This window comes from Pagrus major, chromosome 9 (genome assembly GCF_040436345.1).
Source record: "Pagrus major chromosome 9, Pma_NU_1.0".
Taxonomy (NCBI): Eukaryota; Metazoa; Chordata; class Actinopteri; order Spariformes; family Sparidae; genus Pagrus; species Pagrus major.
Window position 1 is genome coordinate 20,576,982 of NC_133223.1, and position 16,076 is coordinate 20,593,057.

The 16,076-nt window shown below is 40.0% G+C and overlaps 3 protein-coding genes across 7 annotated transcripts in view; 2 read left to right on the plus strand and 1 right to left on the minus strand.

Annotated features, from left to right (window-relative positions):
• The window catches only part of LOC141002635 (hyccin 2-like), a 46,262-nt gene extending 45,162 nt beyond the window's left edge, over window positions 1-1,100 (minus strand). Inside the window, exon 1 of the mRNA XM_073474002.1 lies at window positions 1,015-1,100. The gene's annotated coding sequence lies outside the window, so the exon portion shown is untranslated. The remainder of the gene's footprint in view (window positions 1-1,014) is intronic.
• LOC141002637 (CASP8 and FADD-like apoptosis regulator) lies at window positions 933-9,576 on the plus strand. 4 transcript variants are annotated; one of them, XM_073474006.1, is made up of 10 exons: window positions 933-998; window positions 2,786-3,107; window positions 3,196-3,301; window positions 3,461-3,596; window positions 5,237-5,286; window positions 5,374-5,443; window positions 5,628-5,674; window positions 5,784-5,862; window positions 7,511-8,015; window positions 8,305-9,576. In XM_073474006.1, exons 2-10 carry the CDS (start codon window positions 2,812-2,814, stop codon window positions 8,432-8,434), a joined length of 1,419 nt encoding a protein of 472 aa, XP_073330107.1. In that variant the 5' UTR covers window positions 933-998; window positions 2,786-2,811; the 3' UTR covers window positions 8,435-9,576. The 4 variants fall into 4 exon arrangements, with proteins under 4 accessions (XP_073330107.1, XP_073330108.1, XP_073330105.1 ...); XM_073474007.1 differs by lacking the exon at window positions 933-998 and adding an exon at window positions 1,038-1,233; XM_073474004.1 differs by lacking the exon at window positions 933-998 and adding an exon at window positions 2,383-2,583.
• A 1,166-nt stretch (window positions 9,577-10,742) lies between these two features.
• dip2a (disco-interacting protein 2 homolog A) overlaps window positions 10,743-16,076 on the plus strand; it is a 104,150-nt gene continuing 98,816 nt past the window's right edge. The window contains exon 1 of one of the 2 annotated variants that reach the window (XM_073473759.1): window positions 10,743-11,346. In XM_073473759.1, coding sequence (XP_073329860.1) covers window positions 11,223-11,346 — 124 coding nt within the window. In that variant the 5' untranslated portion in view covers window positions 10,743-11,222. The remainder of the gene's footprint in view (window positions 11,347-16,076) is intronic. The other variant, XM_073473760.1, reaches the window with a different exon arrangement.

Genomic DNA, 16,076 nt, shown 5'->3' on the forward strand with positions numbered 1-16,076 from the left:
CGTGGCTCATTCTAAGGTAACAAAAACACGACAATTCTTAGTCTCAAGTGATTATACACTAATGAAAAAATACTAATGAATATTATGTTCAATTTCTGCCAATTTTATCTTCCATTTGTCCTCCTAAATCTTGCACAAAGGGACCTTAAATTCACCATGGTTCTGCTGCAAACTCACAGACATGTGAGCGAGAAAATTAAAAACACACAAGCCACAAAGTGACCACTCAAGGAGCAAAGGTTACTCAGACACTTTAACTCGACTACTCTACATGACAGTGATTCACTCTACAGCAGTGCCTTTCAGATCATTAGCTTTACTGAGGAGTCAGGCTCAGACCCGACCAAGGACTTTATATTAAATCCCAACCCTGTATCCAACATGTACTAACTAGATGCATCATCAAAAAGTTGCATATCAAGCCCACTTCCGCTCATAATTTTCAAAGTAAAACAATGTCTGACAAACAAGCCACAATGAAATTATATGTGTTATATATTATACACACGTCAGGAAGAAACGTGCTAAATGTCAAACCCTCTCACAGTTCAGCTTCAAACTAAGAACTAGCTGCTCGCTGTCGTGATACCTGTGTGTGTCTCTACGCAGCTGTTAGCCCGCTGAGTTTACTGCTGCTAGCAAACGCCTCTCAAAACGTTGCCACGACAGCTCGAACCTGTGCGTCGACGTTAGCTACCTTTAGCTCGGATGGCATGCTGTTAGCGTGCCTGCTCTTGTCGGCAGCTGGTGGACACCCTCATCCTTTATTTCTCGCCAGTCGTGACCAGGCCGAAGCTGCCGGCTGCCGGCCGAAGCATCTGCTCCTCTGTGGTCCTTAGCGAAGGACGGTAAACACTCGGGCAGCCCGCTAACGCCGAAGCCTCCTCATCCACATCAACAGAGCTGATGATGGTCCAAGTCAGCAGCAGCAGCAGCAGCAGCGGCAGCCCGTCACTGCGACTACCTACAACATTCAGACTGCTTTAACCAGCTACCAGGTGATAAAATACTCACCCCGACTCGAGCTGGTTGTGGCAATGTCACGCGGTGGCCGTATCGGGGAAGCAGGGGTTGGTGTTAGCCCAGAGCGGTCACTCAGGTCGAGTATCTTTCCTCCCGGTGCTCCCTCTCTGAGCGAGCAGTACCTCCGTATGATCTCTCCACACTGCAATGGTGCTGCTGAACCACAGCGGGACACGATTGGCCAGACTGAGCGGAACTCAGCGCGCTGTGGTGAGCAGAGAGCTCCGGCGACCTGCAGGGGGAGCAGCAGTGGTGCCTTCATGACTGTCGGAGGATTCAGAATCAGGCTTTGAACGCACCTCTGCATTCGCATAAATTCACCATAGTGTTAAAGAAACGTAAACACACCGATGTCACTGCGTATAGACAGGATGTGTAAATTGACAGAAGTGAAAGCAAAGCAGATTAATTGGGAAATGTGTTTTTATTTGCTTTTATTCGACAACAAGCATACATTTTGTGTGCTTTCATGTGTACTTTTGTACAATGTTACTTTCTTTTGTACAGCTTTCTATGTTATTTTTACTCTCTACTGTTTGTCTGCTCTGACCTGACCAGACCTGCAAAGGGACTACAGATGCTCATTAGCTTGAAGCTATAATCTAGTACAGTACATCAAATGGTGATATTTATGTTTTAGCTTAACACTGTCCCTTTTTAAAATGAACAAATACATACATACATTATGAAAAATAGCAATAGCAGTCTAAAATAAATAACAAAATTTGACTTGACATAACATTATATCTATTCACCTGATGATTTTATCCAAGACCACTTATAATAAGTGCATTTAACCATATGGATAATATGGTAGTTATTTATTTACTCAATAATTCATTAACAAATAAATACATAAAATATGAAACATGTCAAAAATATGAAAAACAGAAATAGCAGTCTATAGTATGAAATGACATAACTTTTTATTTATTTTGCTGACGCATTTATCCAAAACAACTAACAATAAGTGCATTCAACTATGTGGATAATATGGTTGATAATGTGGTTATTTATTTACTTAACAAAAAATAAAAAATAAATGAAAAAATAAAATATGAAAAAAGTCCAAATATATGAAAAATAGCAGTATTTTTCTTAATTTTATTTAAATTCTGTGCCACTGCACAGCACCCTTGATAAAGGGCTTATAAATTATAACTATAGACCAGTAGTGAGACAAAATATTGGGTTGCCAGGTTGTGAAAAATCCCTCTGGCGGGTGTTTAGCCTTTCTAATTGGAAATAATACAGTCAGTGTCCAATAAGCCATCACATCTGCAGAATGTTAAAAAGTCTTTGAATCCATCATGTCTGCAGTTCTGCTGTTTGTGCCTTTAAGTTGCCCACGTCCTTATCAGAGCGCTGTCGCCCGTTTTTGCTTTCGCTTTCACTTTAGAGACCACAGCCTGCAGGTTGTGCAGTTTTATTAAAACCAAAAACCAGAGTAATTTGGGTACTACGCCACACCTATCGTCTTCAAGGGGGCCGATCTGTATATATTTCTCTGCAACTCGTTGTGCACCGCGGAAAGGGATTTCCATCAAGTCTGCATGAAAGGTACTTCCCCAGAGTTTTAGTCGTGCGTCATCTTTCCTGGCTCTAATTCCTCTTGTCTGGTTCGTGCTTCTTTTGTGACATTTCCGAAGTCAGGTCGGTTCTTTCATTAATCCTCTGTGTTACAGCTGCATTCCTCGTTATGATTGAATGATTCAGAACTAAAGCCTAACACAGTCTTTTATCCGATCCTGTTTGCCTCCAGATATCACTCCTCTTCGATCAAAGTCCATGGCTCTCCCAGACCAACAACAGCTTCAGGCCATTAATCAGATAGCAGATTCTCTCAGCAGCTGTGAACGCAGGAGGCTCTTCTACCTGTGTGAAAGCACGGACGCGGACAACAGTGAGGCTCGTATGAAGGAGATGCTGATGTGGAAAGTCCAGCGCCATGACGCGGGTCACCTGTTGCTGAGGGAGCTCATGCTGAGACTGGGACGTTTTGATATCCTGAGGAAGGTTTGTAAGACCAGCAGAGACGAGGTGGAGAGGACTTTGATTTACAGGCAGGTTCTGCCAAAATTCAGGTAAGAAGTCAAAATAGTCAGAAATAGTTTAACAATCCAAGTTCACATATTTATGGTTAAGTAATCTCTTTTTTTTTTCTCAATTTAGAGTCTTGATGTCTAATATAAGTGAAGATATGGTGGATGAAGATCTGGACAGAGTGAAATTCTTGTGGAGCGGCACATTACCCCGTGAGAAATTAGACAAAGCAAAGGTGAAACAAATGGAAAGTTTGGTATTCATTTACTGGATGTCTCATTCTTGTGTGTGGGAGGGGGAGTTTTGGTTTAATATCATATGAATTGTTGCATATTAAATGTACATTCTCAGGGGGACAAATAATCCCAACTTCCTCTTCTGTCTCCTGTCACAGAGTTTCCTGGATTTGATAATTGAACTTGAGAAGCTGGATGTAGTTTCACCTGAAAGCGTAGACGCTGTAGAGGAGTGTTTGATCAACATTGGCAGGCTCGACCTCGCCAAAAAAGTCTCTGCGTACAAGACGCCAGGTGAGACTCTTTTCATCTTACCATTAACTATACATATACCATTTATGAATGATGTGTATTTTAAAGTGTTACCATTACATATTCTTCAGACAGGAAGTGCTGGGAATTGGCAACTGAAAATGAAGGAATTTTTTTTTGTGTAATACCAAAGAAATGGTCAATTACATGCAAGACCACATGCTGTTCTTAGTTCCAAAACTAAAGAAAAGAAAGTGAAACATTTTTTACACAGACGCAGAACAGAAACTCAACCCACCTATAGCATACAACACATTTTTTCTCGGTGACCACCCATTGTCCAATACTGACAACACAAAGGTATATTTCAACACAGTGTTACAACAGAAAGTAATTTTTTTTTCTGTCCCAGATTGTGAGATAAAACATAGAATAAAACTAAGTTAATTCCCTTTACGGATTCATTTAACTCACTAAACTGACAAACCCTATCATGTTCGGTGATATCAGAATAACATTTTAACATCTAGCTTACAGATGTAGCGGTAAGATACCAACTGGACACAAACATTAATACAGTACCAAACTCTGTCTTTATTAAGGCGTATGTTAAAAGTTGTATCCTTTTCCAAATCACATTATTCCATTTAACTTGTGGCAACAGACAGTTTTTCCCCATAGTGTTTCCAAGTGGTATAATTGTTGGTGCCGCTGTTGCAAAGACAACCGGATCGTCTCTGTTTTCCTCAGAGTCGCAAATAACAACAACACAGGACAAAACCTGAGTTTATGCAGTCATTTAGTCTGTAATAGAAATGTATCTCCAGTTAACCTTACTTTCCCCAGGTGACTGCTCTCTTAGTGCAGACAAACCTGTATAGTGATAGCGAGGTTTATAGGGAGCTACTGTAAACACAGATGGTTTCATTATTGTCTATCCATTACATTGTGCAAACAGCATTTACGTCATAATCATACGTTGAAGCAGAAAACGTGTTTATTGCCTGTTTAAACAACCAAAAACCAGCGTTGGGGAAGCTGTTTTGAAAGATTAGCTTTGCAAGCCACCATTTACTTCACACTGGAAGGAGTTGAACAACAGCAAGGCTGCCCTCAGGAGAAATTTAGTTTGGTTAGCTCAAATTACTTTGTAAAAGAAAAGAAAACTAAAAAGATCAGATTGACAATGTACATGTAAAACGGAATGATAACAAAATCTAATATAACAATGTTACATGCCACATAAACCCCCCCAAAAAACATCTATTCATGGTAAAGTTTAATGAATGTCAGTTTTGAATTACAGTAGACACAGTGATAAAATGAGAATAAAGAAATCAATCCTTTCCCTTCCTTCATAACACAAAATTGTAAGTAGTTTCAGTTGTTAACTACACAAATAAAGGCAATAAAATCATTAATGTACTTGAATCACTAGCAAAGATGAATGTAGTTGAACTACCAGCAAGCTACTGCAAAATGTATTTAAACAACTAGTTTATTAACTAGTGTTTCACTAACGGGGCCATCGATAAGCTTGCTTGTGCCGATCTCTTTTTTACAACACAAGAACATACAGAGGGAGTGTTTAAATTGATCCTCAAGCATGCATTTAAACATTTTTAAATGTTCTTGTGTGACTTATATTTACTTGTATCTCTGTCTGCCTGCACTCTTCACAGTTGTGACATCTGAACAACATCCGTCTCAACAGCAAAGGTTCAGAGCTGCTGTAAGTATGAATATAAAAAGTTAACTTTAACTGAATCAGTTCACTTTCTTGCATAACTGACACTTTTTAAAAACGTCTTCTCCCTAGCGTCCCTTCTCCGCTTCAAATACTTCTCATCATTTCCAGCAACCAAGAAGGGAACAGTCCCGTCACAGCGGTAAGACAGGCTACATATTAATATTAGTTAACCTCACATGTATTTGCCAGAGATACTGTTAGTGAAATATTCTTCTTTTAAGCAGAGCATTGAGCAAATATTACTTCACAGTTCATTTGGAAAGCCCCAAACCTCTCCTTGTCTTTCACTTTGATTTTAATTTTGCCGTTTTGCTCTTCATCAGCGACAGCAAACATACCAGTGCCTGTGTACAGAGAGCAGAGCTGTCAGGTAAGGTCTTCACTCACTGTTGGTGCAGTTTTTTTTCTGTATATTTGAGCTGAGTTTATTTAATAAAGTGCATTCATGAAAGTGCTTTGCTTGTTCCTTTGCATTACAGAGTCAGCTAGATTGGTACAAATTTAACACCAATCCCCGAGGAGTTTGTGTTATCATAGACTGCGTGGGTAATGACGGAGGTGAGACATAAAAAAACTATTGTACCTACAGTCCAGTGGTGGAAAAAATAATCACATCGTTTACTTAAAGGATAAGTTCACCCAAAAATGAAAATTCAGTCACTATCCACTCGCCCTCGTGCCGATGGAAAGTCAGGTGAAGTTTCGTAGTCGACAAAACATTTCTGGAGCTTCACAGCAACACAGCGTTACAGCATTCTCGTAAACAATTGAAGTAGATGGGGACTTGTTTTATAATGTAAAAATAAAATAGCTCCACACAGCTTGTCTGGCATAATCCAAGTCTCTAGAAGCCCAGAGATCCCAAATTGATTTGAAAATACATTATTTACACCCTTTTTAAAGCTGAAATCTTCACTTTAGCTGCTTAGCTAAAAGCATTAGTGTGCACTCCATCTGAAGCGGGTGCATAAGGTCAACTCGCTGTCAAGGGTATAAATTACGTCTTTTTAAGTCAATTTGGGATCTTGGGGCTTCTAGAGACTTGGATTACGCGGTACAACTACCCAGCTACTTCAGTTGTTGATGAGAATGCTGCAACACAATTTTGCTGTGAAGCTCTAGAAATGTTTTGTGGACTACCAAACTTCACCTGACTTCCCAACAGCATGAGGTTGAGTAGATAATGACTGAATTTTCATTTTTGGGTGAACTTACCCTTTCAATACCAATGTCAGTGGAAAAATACTTAATAAAATGTCTTATTCAGCATCAGAAATGGCCCTTGATTGGTATATTATGTAATGCATAATTGATTGTTTTTACTGATGTGTCAGTGTGTAAGCTGCTTTTGACTCAACTACTGTGTAAACAATAAGGTAGTTTAGTCAGGTGGTTTCCAACCTCGGGTTTGGTCCCCACCAAACGGTCACAAGATGAAGTAGAGGAGTCGTGACATTATTAATGAGGAAGCACGTAAAATATAATCTTACATTTTTTAGCCTCAAGCTGTTTCAAAATGAAACCATGTGAGACGTTGGGGGAAACATCTCACATGAGGGGGAGTCTGCTAACAAGACATGAAAGTCCTGAACTATTCCCTACAATGTGTTTTTATTTTTTACAAGCTTATAACATGTTTTATGAGAACTATCAATCTGGAAAATGACTAGTAACTTTAGCCAGTGTTGTATAAATAACCCAAAAGTCATACTTCTGTAAAAGTAAATATAGCGTGTTAAGATATAACTGAGGTAAAAGTGAAAGTCCCTCATACAAACAGTACTTGAGTAAAAGTCTTACAGTATCTGATATCTTGATAACTTGATAACTTGTATCAAATGTATCAAAAGTACAAGTAAAAGTAATTTACATTTTCATGTGTGAAAAATATTGTATAAATGGGTGGACCGGTTATCGGCCTGGCGAACTATCCAAAATTAATTTCGACATTTGTCTAATTATTGAAATTAGTCTTTTTTTTATATGATTGTTTGTAAAAAATAAGTTAATTTAAAAATGCACTCATTTGGCAATCTGCAATTTGAAAAGTAACTAGTAACTCAAGTTATCAAATTAATGTATTGAGTAGAAAGTACAATATCATAATAAAGTGATTTCAGTCTGATAGTGTTTTTCATTCATCTTTTAATTGTCTTAATTTCAGAGTGAAACTTAAACTCTGTTTCTTCTGTCCTTATTCACTCAGACATGTTGGAACAGACATTCAGGGCCCTCCACTTCAACGTGCTCCTCCACAAGTGGCTGAGTATTGACGAGACTCTCTCAGCTCTCAGAGGGATAATCAGACAGAGAGAGAACTTTGAAGGTGACAGCTTTGTCTGTTGTATCATTAGCCGTGGTACGGCAAAACATCTCCTGGGTACCGACTCGGACAGCGTAGGTCGGCCTCTGGACAGTGTCAGACGTCTTTTCACCGCTGATGCGTGCCCCATGCTGGCCGGCAAGCCCAAACTCTTCTTCATCCAGAGGTACAGCGTCCCCGAGTCTCAGCCCTTTGCCAGGATGGACCACCGGGATGAGGATCTGGAGACAGACGGGTGTGATGTGATACCTAGAAGTGATATCATCCCCACAGATGCAGATGTGTTCTGGAGCCACTGCTGGACACAACAACGTCTACTGGAGCAAGGACACCATCGCTCCGTTTACCTGAAGGCGCTGACAGATGCCTTACAGAAAGGCCAAAGAAGGTACAGATATTTAAAGGGTAACTCCACCATTTTTGTGTTTCCAGGCCTTGGGGAGTACTACTGCATATGACATCAGTGGACGCAATTGATCAGATTACATGCAGCTTCCTCTGGAGCCATAAAAGACTTTATACTACTTTTTACACATATGCAGTAGAACTCCCCAAGGCCTGTAAACTCCCCCCAATGTGTAAAACTGGTGGAGTTACCAAATTCAGCTTTTGTTTAGCATCAGACACTTTCCATACAGTAGGAGCTATAGACTAAACTTTTGTTTGTGTTCTGACAGGAAAACACATCTTCTTGATGTTCATACTGAAGTGAACAGGGCCATCTTTGAGCATAACGAGAGAAATCCTGGAGAAATGTACAACATCGATCTGAAGCATACTCTACGGAAAGATCTGTACTTACAATAGAGAGTTTATCACCATCACTTTCACTAAACTCTCTATGCTGTCAACCACATGTTAACATACTATGTCTTGCCTCAGAAGAACCTTTTTTACCTTGTATACACTGACACCTGCTGGTTGTGTGAACTCAAAACACTTGACTTATTTTTGCAGATGAAGAAAAACTTAACTTAATTATTATTTACTGTTTTTTTTTAAAATTCTTACTCAATGTTTTTCACATATGTATTTGGCTCACAAATGTACACACACAAAAGTAATGGTATCACCCAATCAGAGCCTCGCAGTCGAAACAATGTCAGTTATGGCAAGACAAAAACCATTTAGAGTAATCTAAAGCACACCACAGACTCAGACTATGCTCAGTTTACTGTACATGTAATCATATGTAATTTATTTTGTTTTTTGACATATAAATGTGAATGGCCTTTTCTTGCCTCGCGCAGTGCAGCTAAAACAGATATGTAGAGTCAGTATTTTTATGTTTGAATTATTTAAATCACTTTGAATTGAAGTCAACACTACATTTGCTCTATCTATCTATCTATCTATCTATCTATCTATCTATCTATCTATCTATCTATCTATCTATCTATCTACCTACCTACCTACCTACCTACCTACCCATCCGTCCATCCGTCCATCCGTCCATCCATCCATCTAGCTTTACACTTTTCATTGTCATATGTATGAATCACTTTTTCATTAGCCATATCTCGAGTGCCTTGAGTCAGTGCCTCTCTCCGCTCCACTAACAGAGAGCAACAGTAGCTAACGTTAGTTTAGAATTGAGGATCCACAGAGCCCCTTTAATATGAACATATATCCGTCAGTTCACTATATATGAAGACACTCTAGCCACTACTAGCTTATATTACATATATATAATATATAAAGGCTATTAAAGTAATGCCATATTTAAGTGTGATGTGAATGCAGCTCAGCTATTTTCCAATTGCAAGAATATTGTCAAACCATTTTGGTTCTCAAATAGAAGGAACAGATTCCTGGAAGGAATTCAGCGTATGTATACTTTTATACCTTTTATTATAAGATCTTACTTACCTTTTACTGCAATTGTAACTTTTGTGTTGTTTTTCTTATGTTTGCTACATCACAATAAAGTTAAAGAACATGATTAAAAATGAATGACCAATATGTTGATGTGGGTCACATGATGTCCAGTGCTAGCATCATGTGAGTTCAGGAGGCAGGAGAACATGGACTTGTCCCAGCCTCCAGGACAGGATCTGCTCCAGTTTGTGCTTTGCTTTTTGCAAACTCAACTTGTGTTGGGTAGTCCAGCAGATTACTTTTAGGTGTACTGTCAGCTGAGACCCCAACAAAGTGAACAACTGATGAATTCTCATGACTCATCTGTCCCGCTCACCCACCAACCTACAGTCATACAGATGTTTTACTTCCCTAAAAAGACTTGAAATTTGAGGACCTAATCACTACATTAATGGAATATTTTCTAGCAGTTTGTTGAATTCAGTAGTGACTTTACATATTACTCTGATCATTTATTTCATGTCAAGTACTTTGACACTAAATAACATTGTAATATGTCTGTTTTGAATTCTCTTTTAAGGTGAAAATGTGTGTAAAGCACTTTTCTAAAATGTCCATAAATGTGCCTTATAGTGACCCATTCTCACTATAATGGGGTAAATTAACATTTGTGTGTGTGAAATTTACCACACATTATTAATAAGTCCACACTAAAGCCAATGTCCCTGCATGTAGTCCTACTTGTTTTCTTTTTTATGAACTTTATTGGAAAACAAATTTACAAACACATCAGACATGTACTGCATATAATGGGACAGAAAAATAAGACAATAATAAATAATGACTGCAAATTGAATCTGCTTGGGGTTGTAAAAGTAAAAAAAAAAAAAAAAGAATCTATTAAATATATTTAAAAAATATATTCTTTAATTCACACAGGAAACCTATAAAGTGAAGGGAAATGTTGGTAAATGAAGGTGTGTATATGAGATTTACCACAAATTATTAATAAGGGCACACTAAAGCCAATGTCCCTGCATGTAGTCCAACCTGTTTTCTTTTTTATGACCTTTATTGAAAAACAAATATACAAACACATCAGACATGTACTACATATAATGGTACAGAAAAATAAGTAATTAAATTAGCAATAAATTAATAAGTCCCCACTAAAGCCAATGTCCCTGCATGTAGTCCTGCCTGAGTGGCACGCAGCTCTGTGGCTGTGACAGTAGGAGGCAGGCGAGCTTTATGAGGCTGTCAGCACGCACGCACACACACACACACACACACACACACACACACACACACACACACACACACACACACACACACGCCTCGTGGACGCGCGCGGCCGGGGCTTGCTGTTGCTATGATGCAATGGCGACTGCGCCGTGGGAAGCGAGCGAGGAGTTGAATGAGTTCCCTCCACAGTTGAAGTGAAGCAGCCGCCGACAGCCAGGACACCGAGGGACGGACAGCCCCGGCTCGGAGACAGCGGCAGCAGCCTGTCCTTCCTCACTACATGGCCGCACGCAGCCAGGTGTGTCTGCTAGCCTCGCAGCTAGCCGTGTCATGACGGCTGTTGGAGACATTTCTCACACATCTGTACGACGTCGCAGCGAGACGGGAGAAGAAGCACCAACACCCTGTTCGCCCTCCTTATCCGACACCAAGTGAGGAGGGCTGCTTTTTATTGTATTTTCACGTCTCTGGTCGCGTTGTCCTCCTCACCTGCGGCTCAGTGGACCTTATTCGCGCTCCGTGCTGGACCACCATGGCTGAGAGAACCTCCACCGGGTTGCTAACGATGATGTTGGAGCCCACGCCGGCTGTCGCTATGACCCTGCCGGCGGAGGTCCGGGAGAAGCTGGCGGAGCTGGAGCTGGAGCTCTCTGAAGGTAAGTTCACACGTAAACGCACCGTGAGGCCAAAAGCATGCTGTTATTTCCAGGAGGAGGGGGGGATTTAAAGATTGTTAATGACAGCAATCAGAAAACCACCGCCCTTTATCTGTAGGGCTTCATGTTTGAGAAGCATCCCCAAAGCCCCTCCAGTCATTCCCAAAACTGAACTTCTGCTGTAGTTTTCTCCTCATGGCTGTAACTGCTGCACCACAGGGAGCTGCTAAACTGAACTAACCGGTTAACGTAGCGCTTCACTTCTAATGAGCACAACCTTTAATTACCCTGACGTTAGACATCACAGGTTCAAACTCCTCATACCATATTTGATCAGATGGCTATCTGCCTCGGTGGTAACAGCTGAGCTGAGCTGAGCTGAGCTGACACACCCATGCTGCTGTTATGTGGCTCTGTTTTTTTTCCAGAGGGTCTGTCCCTTTTAAACAAATACTATTCTCATCATGTCTGACCAGAAGCCAGCGCCATAATGGTTTCTGACTCTGAAGCATACAATTACAAAAGATCATCAGAAAAGTTGACAGTGAAAAACATCCTTACATTGCCAAACAAAGGCAACGTTGCTCTTTTAATATGAAGTATCTTGGATGGATGAAAGTTTTTTTCCAAGAATTTTGCTGGTGATTTTAGATGTCTTTGTAGTATTTTTCAGCAGGTAGGTATGATAGTTGAGGGACTTGTTTTACTCAGTTTTTGTATTCTGTAGGTTTTCAAAACATCTGATTCTGGTAAATATGAAAAATATTTCAAATCTGATAAAATGTTTATAGGTCACTTTGTAGTTTTGGAGAAGAAATTCAAATTATTCATGAATTAATAATACAAACTCAGAAATACTTGTTTTTTCCATAACTGAATAAACAAGCTGTTCTCAGAGGAACATACGGTCCCCTGAACACTGTTTGAAGCTAGAAAGGTGGCAGGGTCCGCCACATATAAACAAAGTAAAACAATATTCTTCCTTAAAGGTCAGTTTGTTTATTCAATCACGAAAGCAAAGAGTTTGATAATTTGGTTTGTTAAGGCATGAAAAAATCCGTCAATGAAGACCTATCTCTTCTGATTAAAATATATTCCCCAAAACGACATAGTGCTCCTGTTAAAATGGTATTCTTGGGTTTTAATTTGAACATTAAACATTTGATTTTATGTTTTGTTATCCTATGAAACCCATATAAACAATTAAAAAAATAAAAATAAGTCGTTAAAACAAGTCTTTAAAGCCTAACTACCTGCTGACAGAGATACTAAGGCAACATGTAACCGTACAAAGTCCTGTACAATATAAAAGCAGTGTTTACTGATATAATTTATTATACTACCTAATCATTAAAAGAACAAAATACTGCATGCAACATTTATATAGCAAATTTATATCGAGTAAAGTCCCTAAATGATCTTATAATCTTATAATTTTTAAATCAGAATTGGATGTTTTGATAGCCAATAAAGAAACAGAAATAAACGAGTCCCTTAACTGTTGAATCTACCTGCTGACAGAGATCCAAAGACAACATGTACCTGTACAAAGTCCTGTACAATACGAAAGCAGTGTTTACTGATATGATTTATTGAGAGAAAATACTGGATGCAACATTTATGTAGCTGATTGTACTAAATCAGCTCAACAGAGTTTAGCCTCTCTGGAGCCCTGTGTAAAAATAAAACATGAAACTGCACTTTTTTTTTAACCTGTCAACTGAAACCTGCATGATTTGTCCTTTTTCCTAAATACTTAGTGCTAAAAGGACTTGATGTTTAACTGTAGTCCCTCAGCAGCACTGTACAGGCAGATTAAATAAAGCTGAGCTCATCCTGCTGTTTGCTTGAAATCCTCAAATGCAGAGTTTCAGTGCACTGTAAATAAGAGGCTGCTTGTTTTCACAAAGCTTTTCTTGTGTTTTTTTTTTTTCCTATCTCAGTTCAATGAGATTCATTGTTTGACTGTGCTCCTTCCCTTTGAGCAGTTCTCACGTGGACAAAATTAGCTGAGCTGTGGTAAAGTCATAGTAATTAATGACCTACATTAAGTCTGATTAGATGTGGGATTTGACCCCGGGGTGTGACCCTGTTTCTTGCTAACTCTGGAGAAACTCTGCGAGACAATAAGTGTCGTCCTAAAACTTGGAAGAACACAAAACCTGCTGACCCGTAGTTAAATTAAAAGTCTTTGCTGTCTCCATGTTAGCTGCAGCACTAGCACCACACCAGAGTTAGGAATAGACCAAAGGTGTACGCTTTGATAAGCACATTAGCTGTCACTGAGGCCCCTAATGGGATAGACATGTTTTCAGGAGCGGCTACCAAATTAATCTATATCTGTCCAGTTTCCTCTTCCTGCTCTCCACATGTCACATCCTGCCATGTTGGAGCTCTGATAGCAGAATCTCCCTGACTATGTCGCCTTCTGCTTCTCTTTCTGGCTTTTCTTCCACTCACACGTTCTGTCGTCTCCCTTTTGCCGCCTCTCTCCATGACTCCACACCTCAGTGTTTCCTCTATTTTCCCCCTGATCAACGACGAGAATGTGATTCTGTTTTTGGGTAGAGAGAAATCAGCCTCTATTTACCCTCTCAAAAGCTATTCCTGTACGCTGCTGTGAACTCTTCAACTCACGATGATGCCCTTCGGTTGCCTCCCCATTGCATCCTGTCTCAGGGTAGAATAGACGACTCTTTTTATTGGAAGGAGATGAGAGCCTGAGAAAAACCTGCAGGTTTTCTATCCTTCTCAATGAGCTGTTCTCATAGGGATTTAAAATCAGGCACGTCTCGCTGAGAGACACAGCGCTGGTTTTTAGCATGCACAAGTGTGCCAGTAGGTGTGTGTGAGTGTGCAGGAACACTGTATTATTCATGTACTAGAATAGATGTGTCATGTATGTTTTCTTAGGCAGGTTAGCTGCCACAGCCATTGGAATAACATGAATTTAAGACAATCCAGCAGCTCAGCTCAATAATATTCCAGCGTCAGCAGCCAAGGCCTGCTGATGTGTGAAATAAACAATCTGTGCAGTCTTATTGTGGTCATAACAAATCGTGTTTCCTCCAGAGATACATTTATTTTCAATTTATCTCGCTCTGTTTTTATTTCTTTAGGGAACATCTATGGTAAAATGTTTTGATTACTTCACTCCGCGGTCTGACGGTGCTTTACCGGCCCGTGTCACCTTGAATGTGCACTTGCTCTTTTTTGTTTACAACTTGTCACAGTGCTGTTCTGTTATTCAATGTGTCACTTTACTGTGTAGACCTGGAGCCTGTCTAATGACGCAGGATTACTAAATAATCTGGATACCTTCACTAAATGTGGAAAATGGACTCAAAGTAAGCAATGAGCCTTTTCAGGTTTTAAGGCCCAGAACATTTGGCTTTAAATATTTAGCATTACGTTAAGAAAAACATCTTTAGGAATTATTTATTTAAGGAATGGTGAGACATTATTTGAAATATGCCTAATTTAGTTTGGACTTGGATTAAACAAACAAAATCCAATTAAATGGTGCGTGTAAGAGGTGCTGGTTGAATTCTGTTCTCCCTATGCTGCCAGTCTTTGTGCTAAGCTAAGCTATCCAGCTGCTGGGTGAAGCAACATATTTACTGTACTGGACACAAGATTGATATCAATCCTCTCATCTAACTCTTGGCAAGAAAGCAAATTCTTGTATTTCCCCACATTTCAGTAACAAGCTGTCTGCTTCATCATGACTTTGTGGGTTCTGTTTGATCAGAATTGATTGAAAGAAACAAAACAACCCACCAGCTGTCGTCAGAGGTGCGTTCAATCTTGAAACAGTGTGCACCTTTTTGCTACTCTTTCCAGGTTGAAGGGCATGTTTCCTAGAGTCGGTGTGCAATAGTGTGCAGCTGGCCTTGAGGTACGTTTCCCTCGCTTGATCGTCATGTCAGAGGCGTTACCCAATCAGAAGTGGCGCGTAAATAAACCCTACTGTATTAAAAAGGTAGATGAGCATGCTTGTAACACAACAGGGTGTTCAAGGCACCGAAGTTTAGTTTAAATAAAGGTTTTGCTACGTTTTGTCGTGGCTGATCGTGCCTCAGACGTGTTTAATAAGCAAAACTGTCCTAACTTAAATTGTGTGTTTGTGGCGGACTCCGCCACTCGCTGTAAGAAGCTGATTGAGAAAATGTGTTTTTAGCACCTTTTAATCAGTTCAGTCTGCCTACTAGCTTGGCAGTTCTGCTTTGTAAGACGACAATGCTACTAGACAGACATCACCACTCCCCCATCTCTACACATCAGTTATTGTGGAGGGCGTGTGGTATTTCTCAGCTGACCTGGATGCAGATGAGCGGCCAAAAGATGGGCCATAAAGGAGGGCAAGAAGACGGATGATCCCCATTATCTCCTGCAGGGAGGAAGGAGGGAGAGACGTGTCTGCTGAGTAATTCATAGGCTCACTCTATCATTCCCTGGTTTTCTTCCCTCCTCCTTTGTTTGCCCTGTAAACCCTCTGATTACAAAGTCATTTTTAGTCCAGTGCTGGTGTTTGCTGGGAAACTGCCAAACCTCTGGCTGGTCATTCATTGCGCTTGTTTTGCCTGCTCCCATTCAGCAAACATTTACAGAGGAGCTTTGCAGGTTTTTGGTAGTTTAAATGGTGCAGGACTTATTTCTGGTTGTTTGGAAATGGTTGTAGATTTTGTAGAAGGTTTTAGGTGTTTGAAAGAGATCCAGTGGCAAAAACG

Coding starts and splice junctions, on each gene's coding strand:
- LOC141002637 (XM_073474007.1), top strand. CDS start 1,038: ATGTCACGCGGTGGCCGTATCGGGGAAGCAGGGGTTGGTGTTAGCCCA. Junction 3,302..3,460: donor AGAAATTAGACAAAGCAAAG/GTGAAACAAATG, acceptor CTCCTGTCACAG/AGTTTCCTGGATTTGATAAT. Junction 8,016..8,304: donor TTACAGAAAGGCCAAAGAAG/GTACAGATATTT, acceptor GTGTTCTGACAG/GAAAACACATCTTCTTGATG.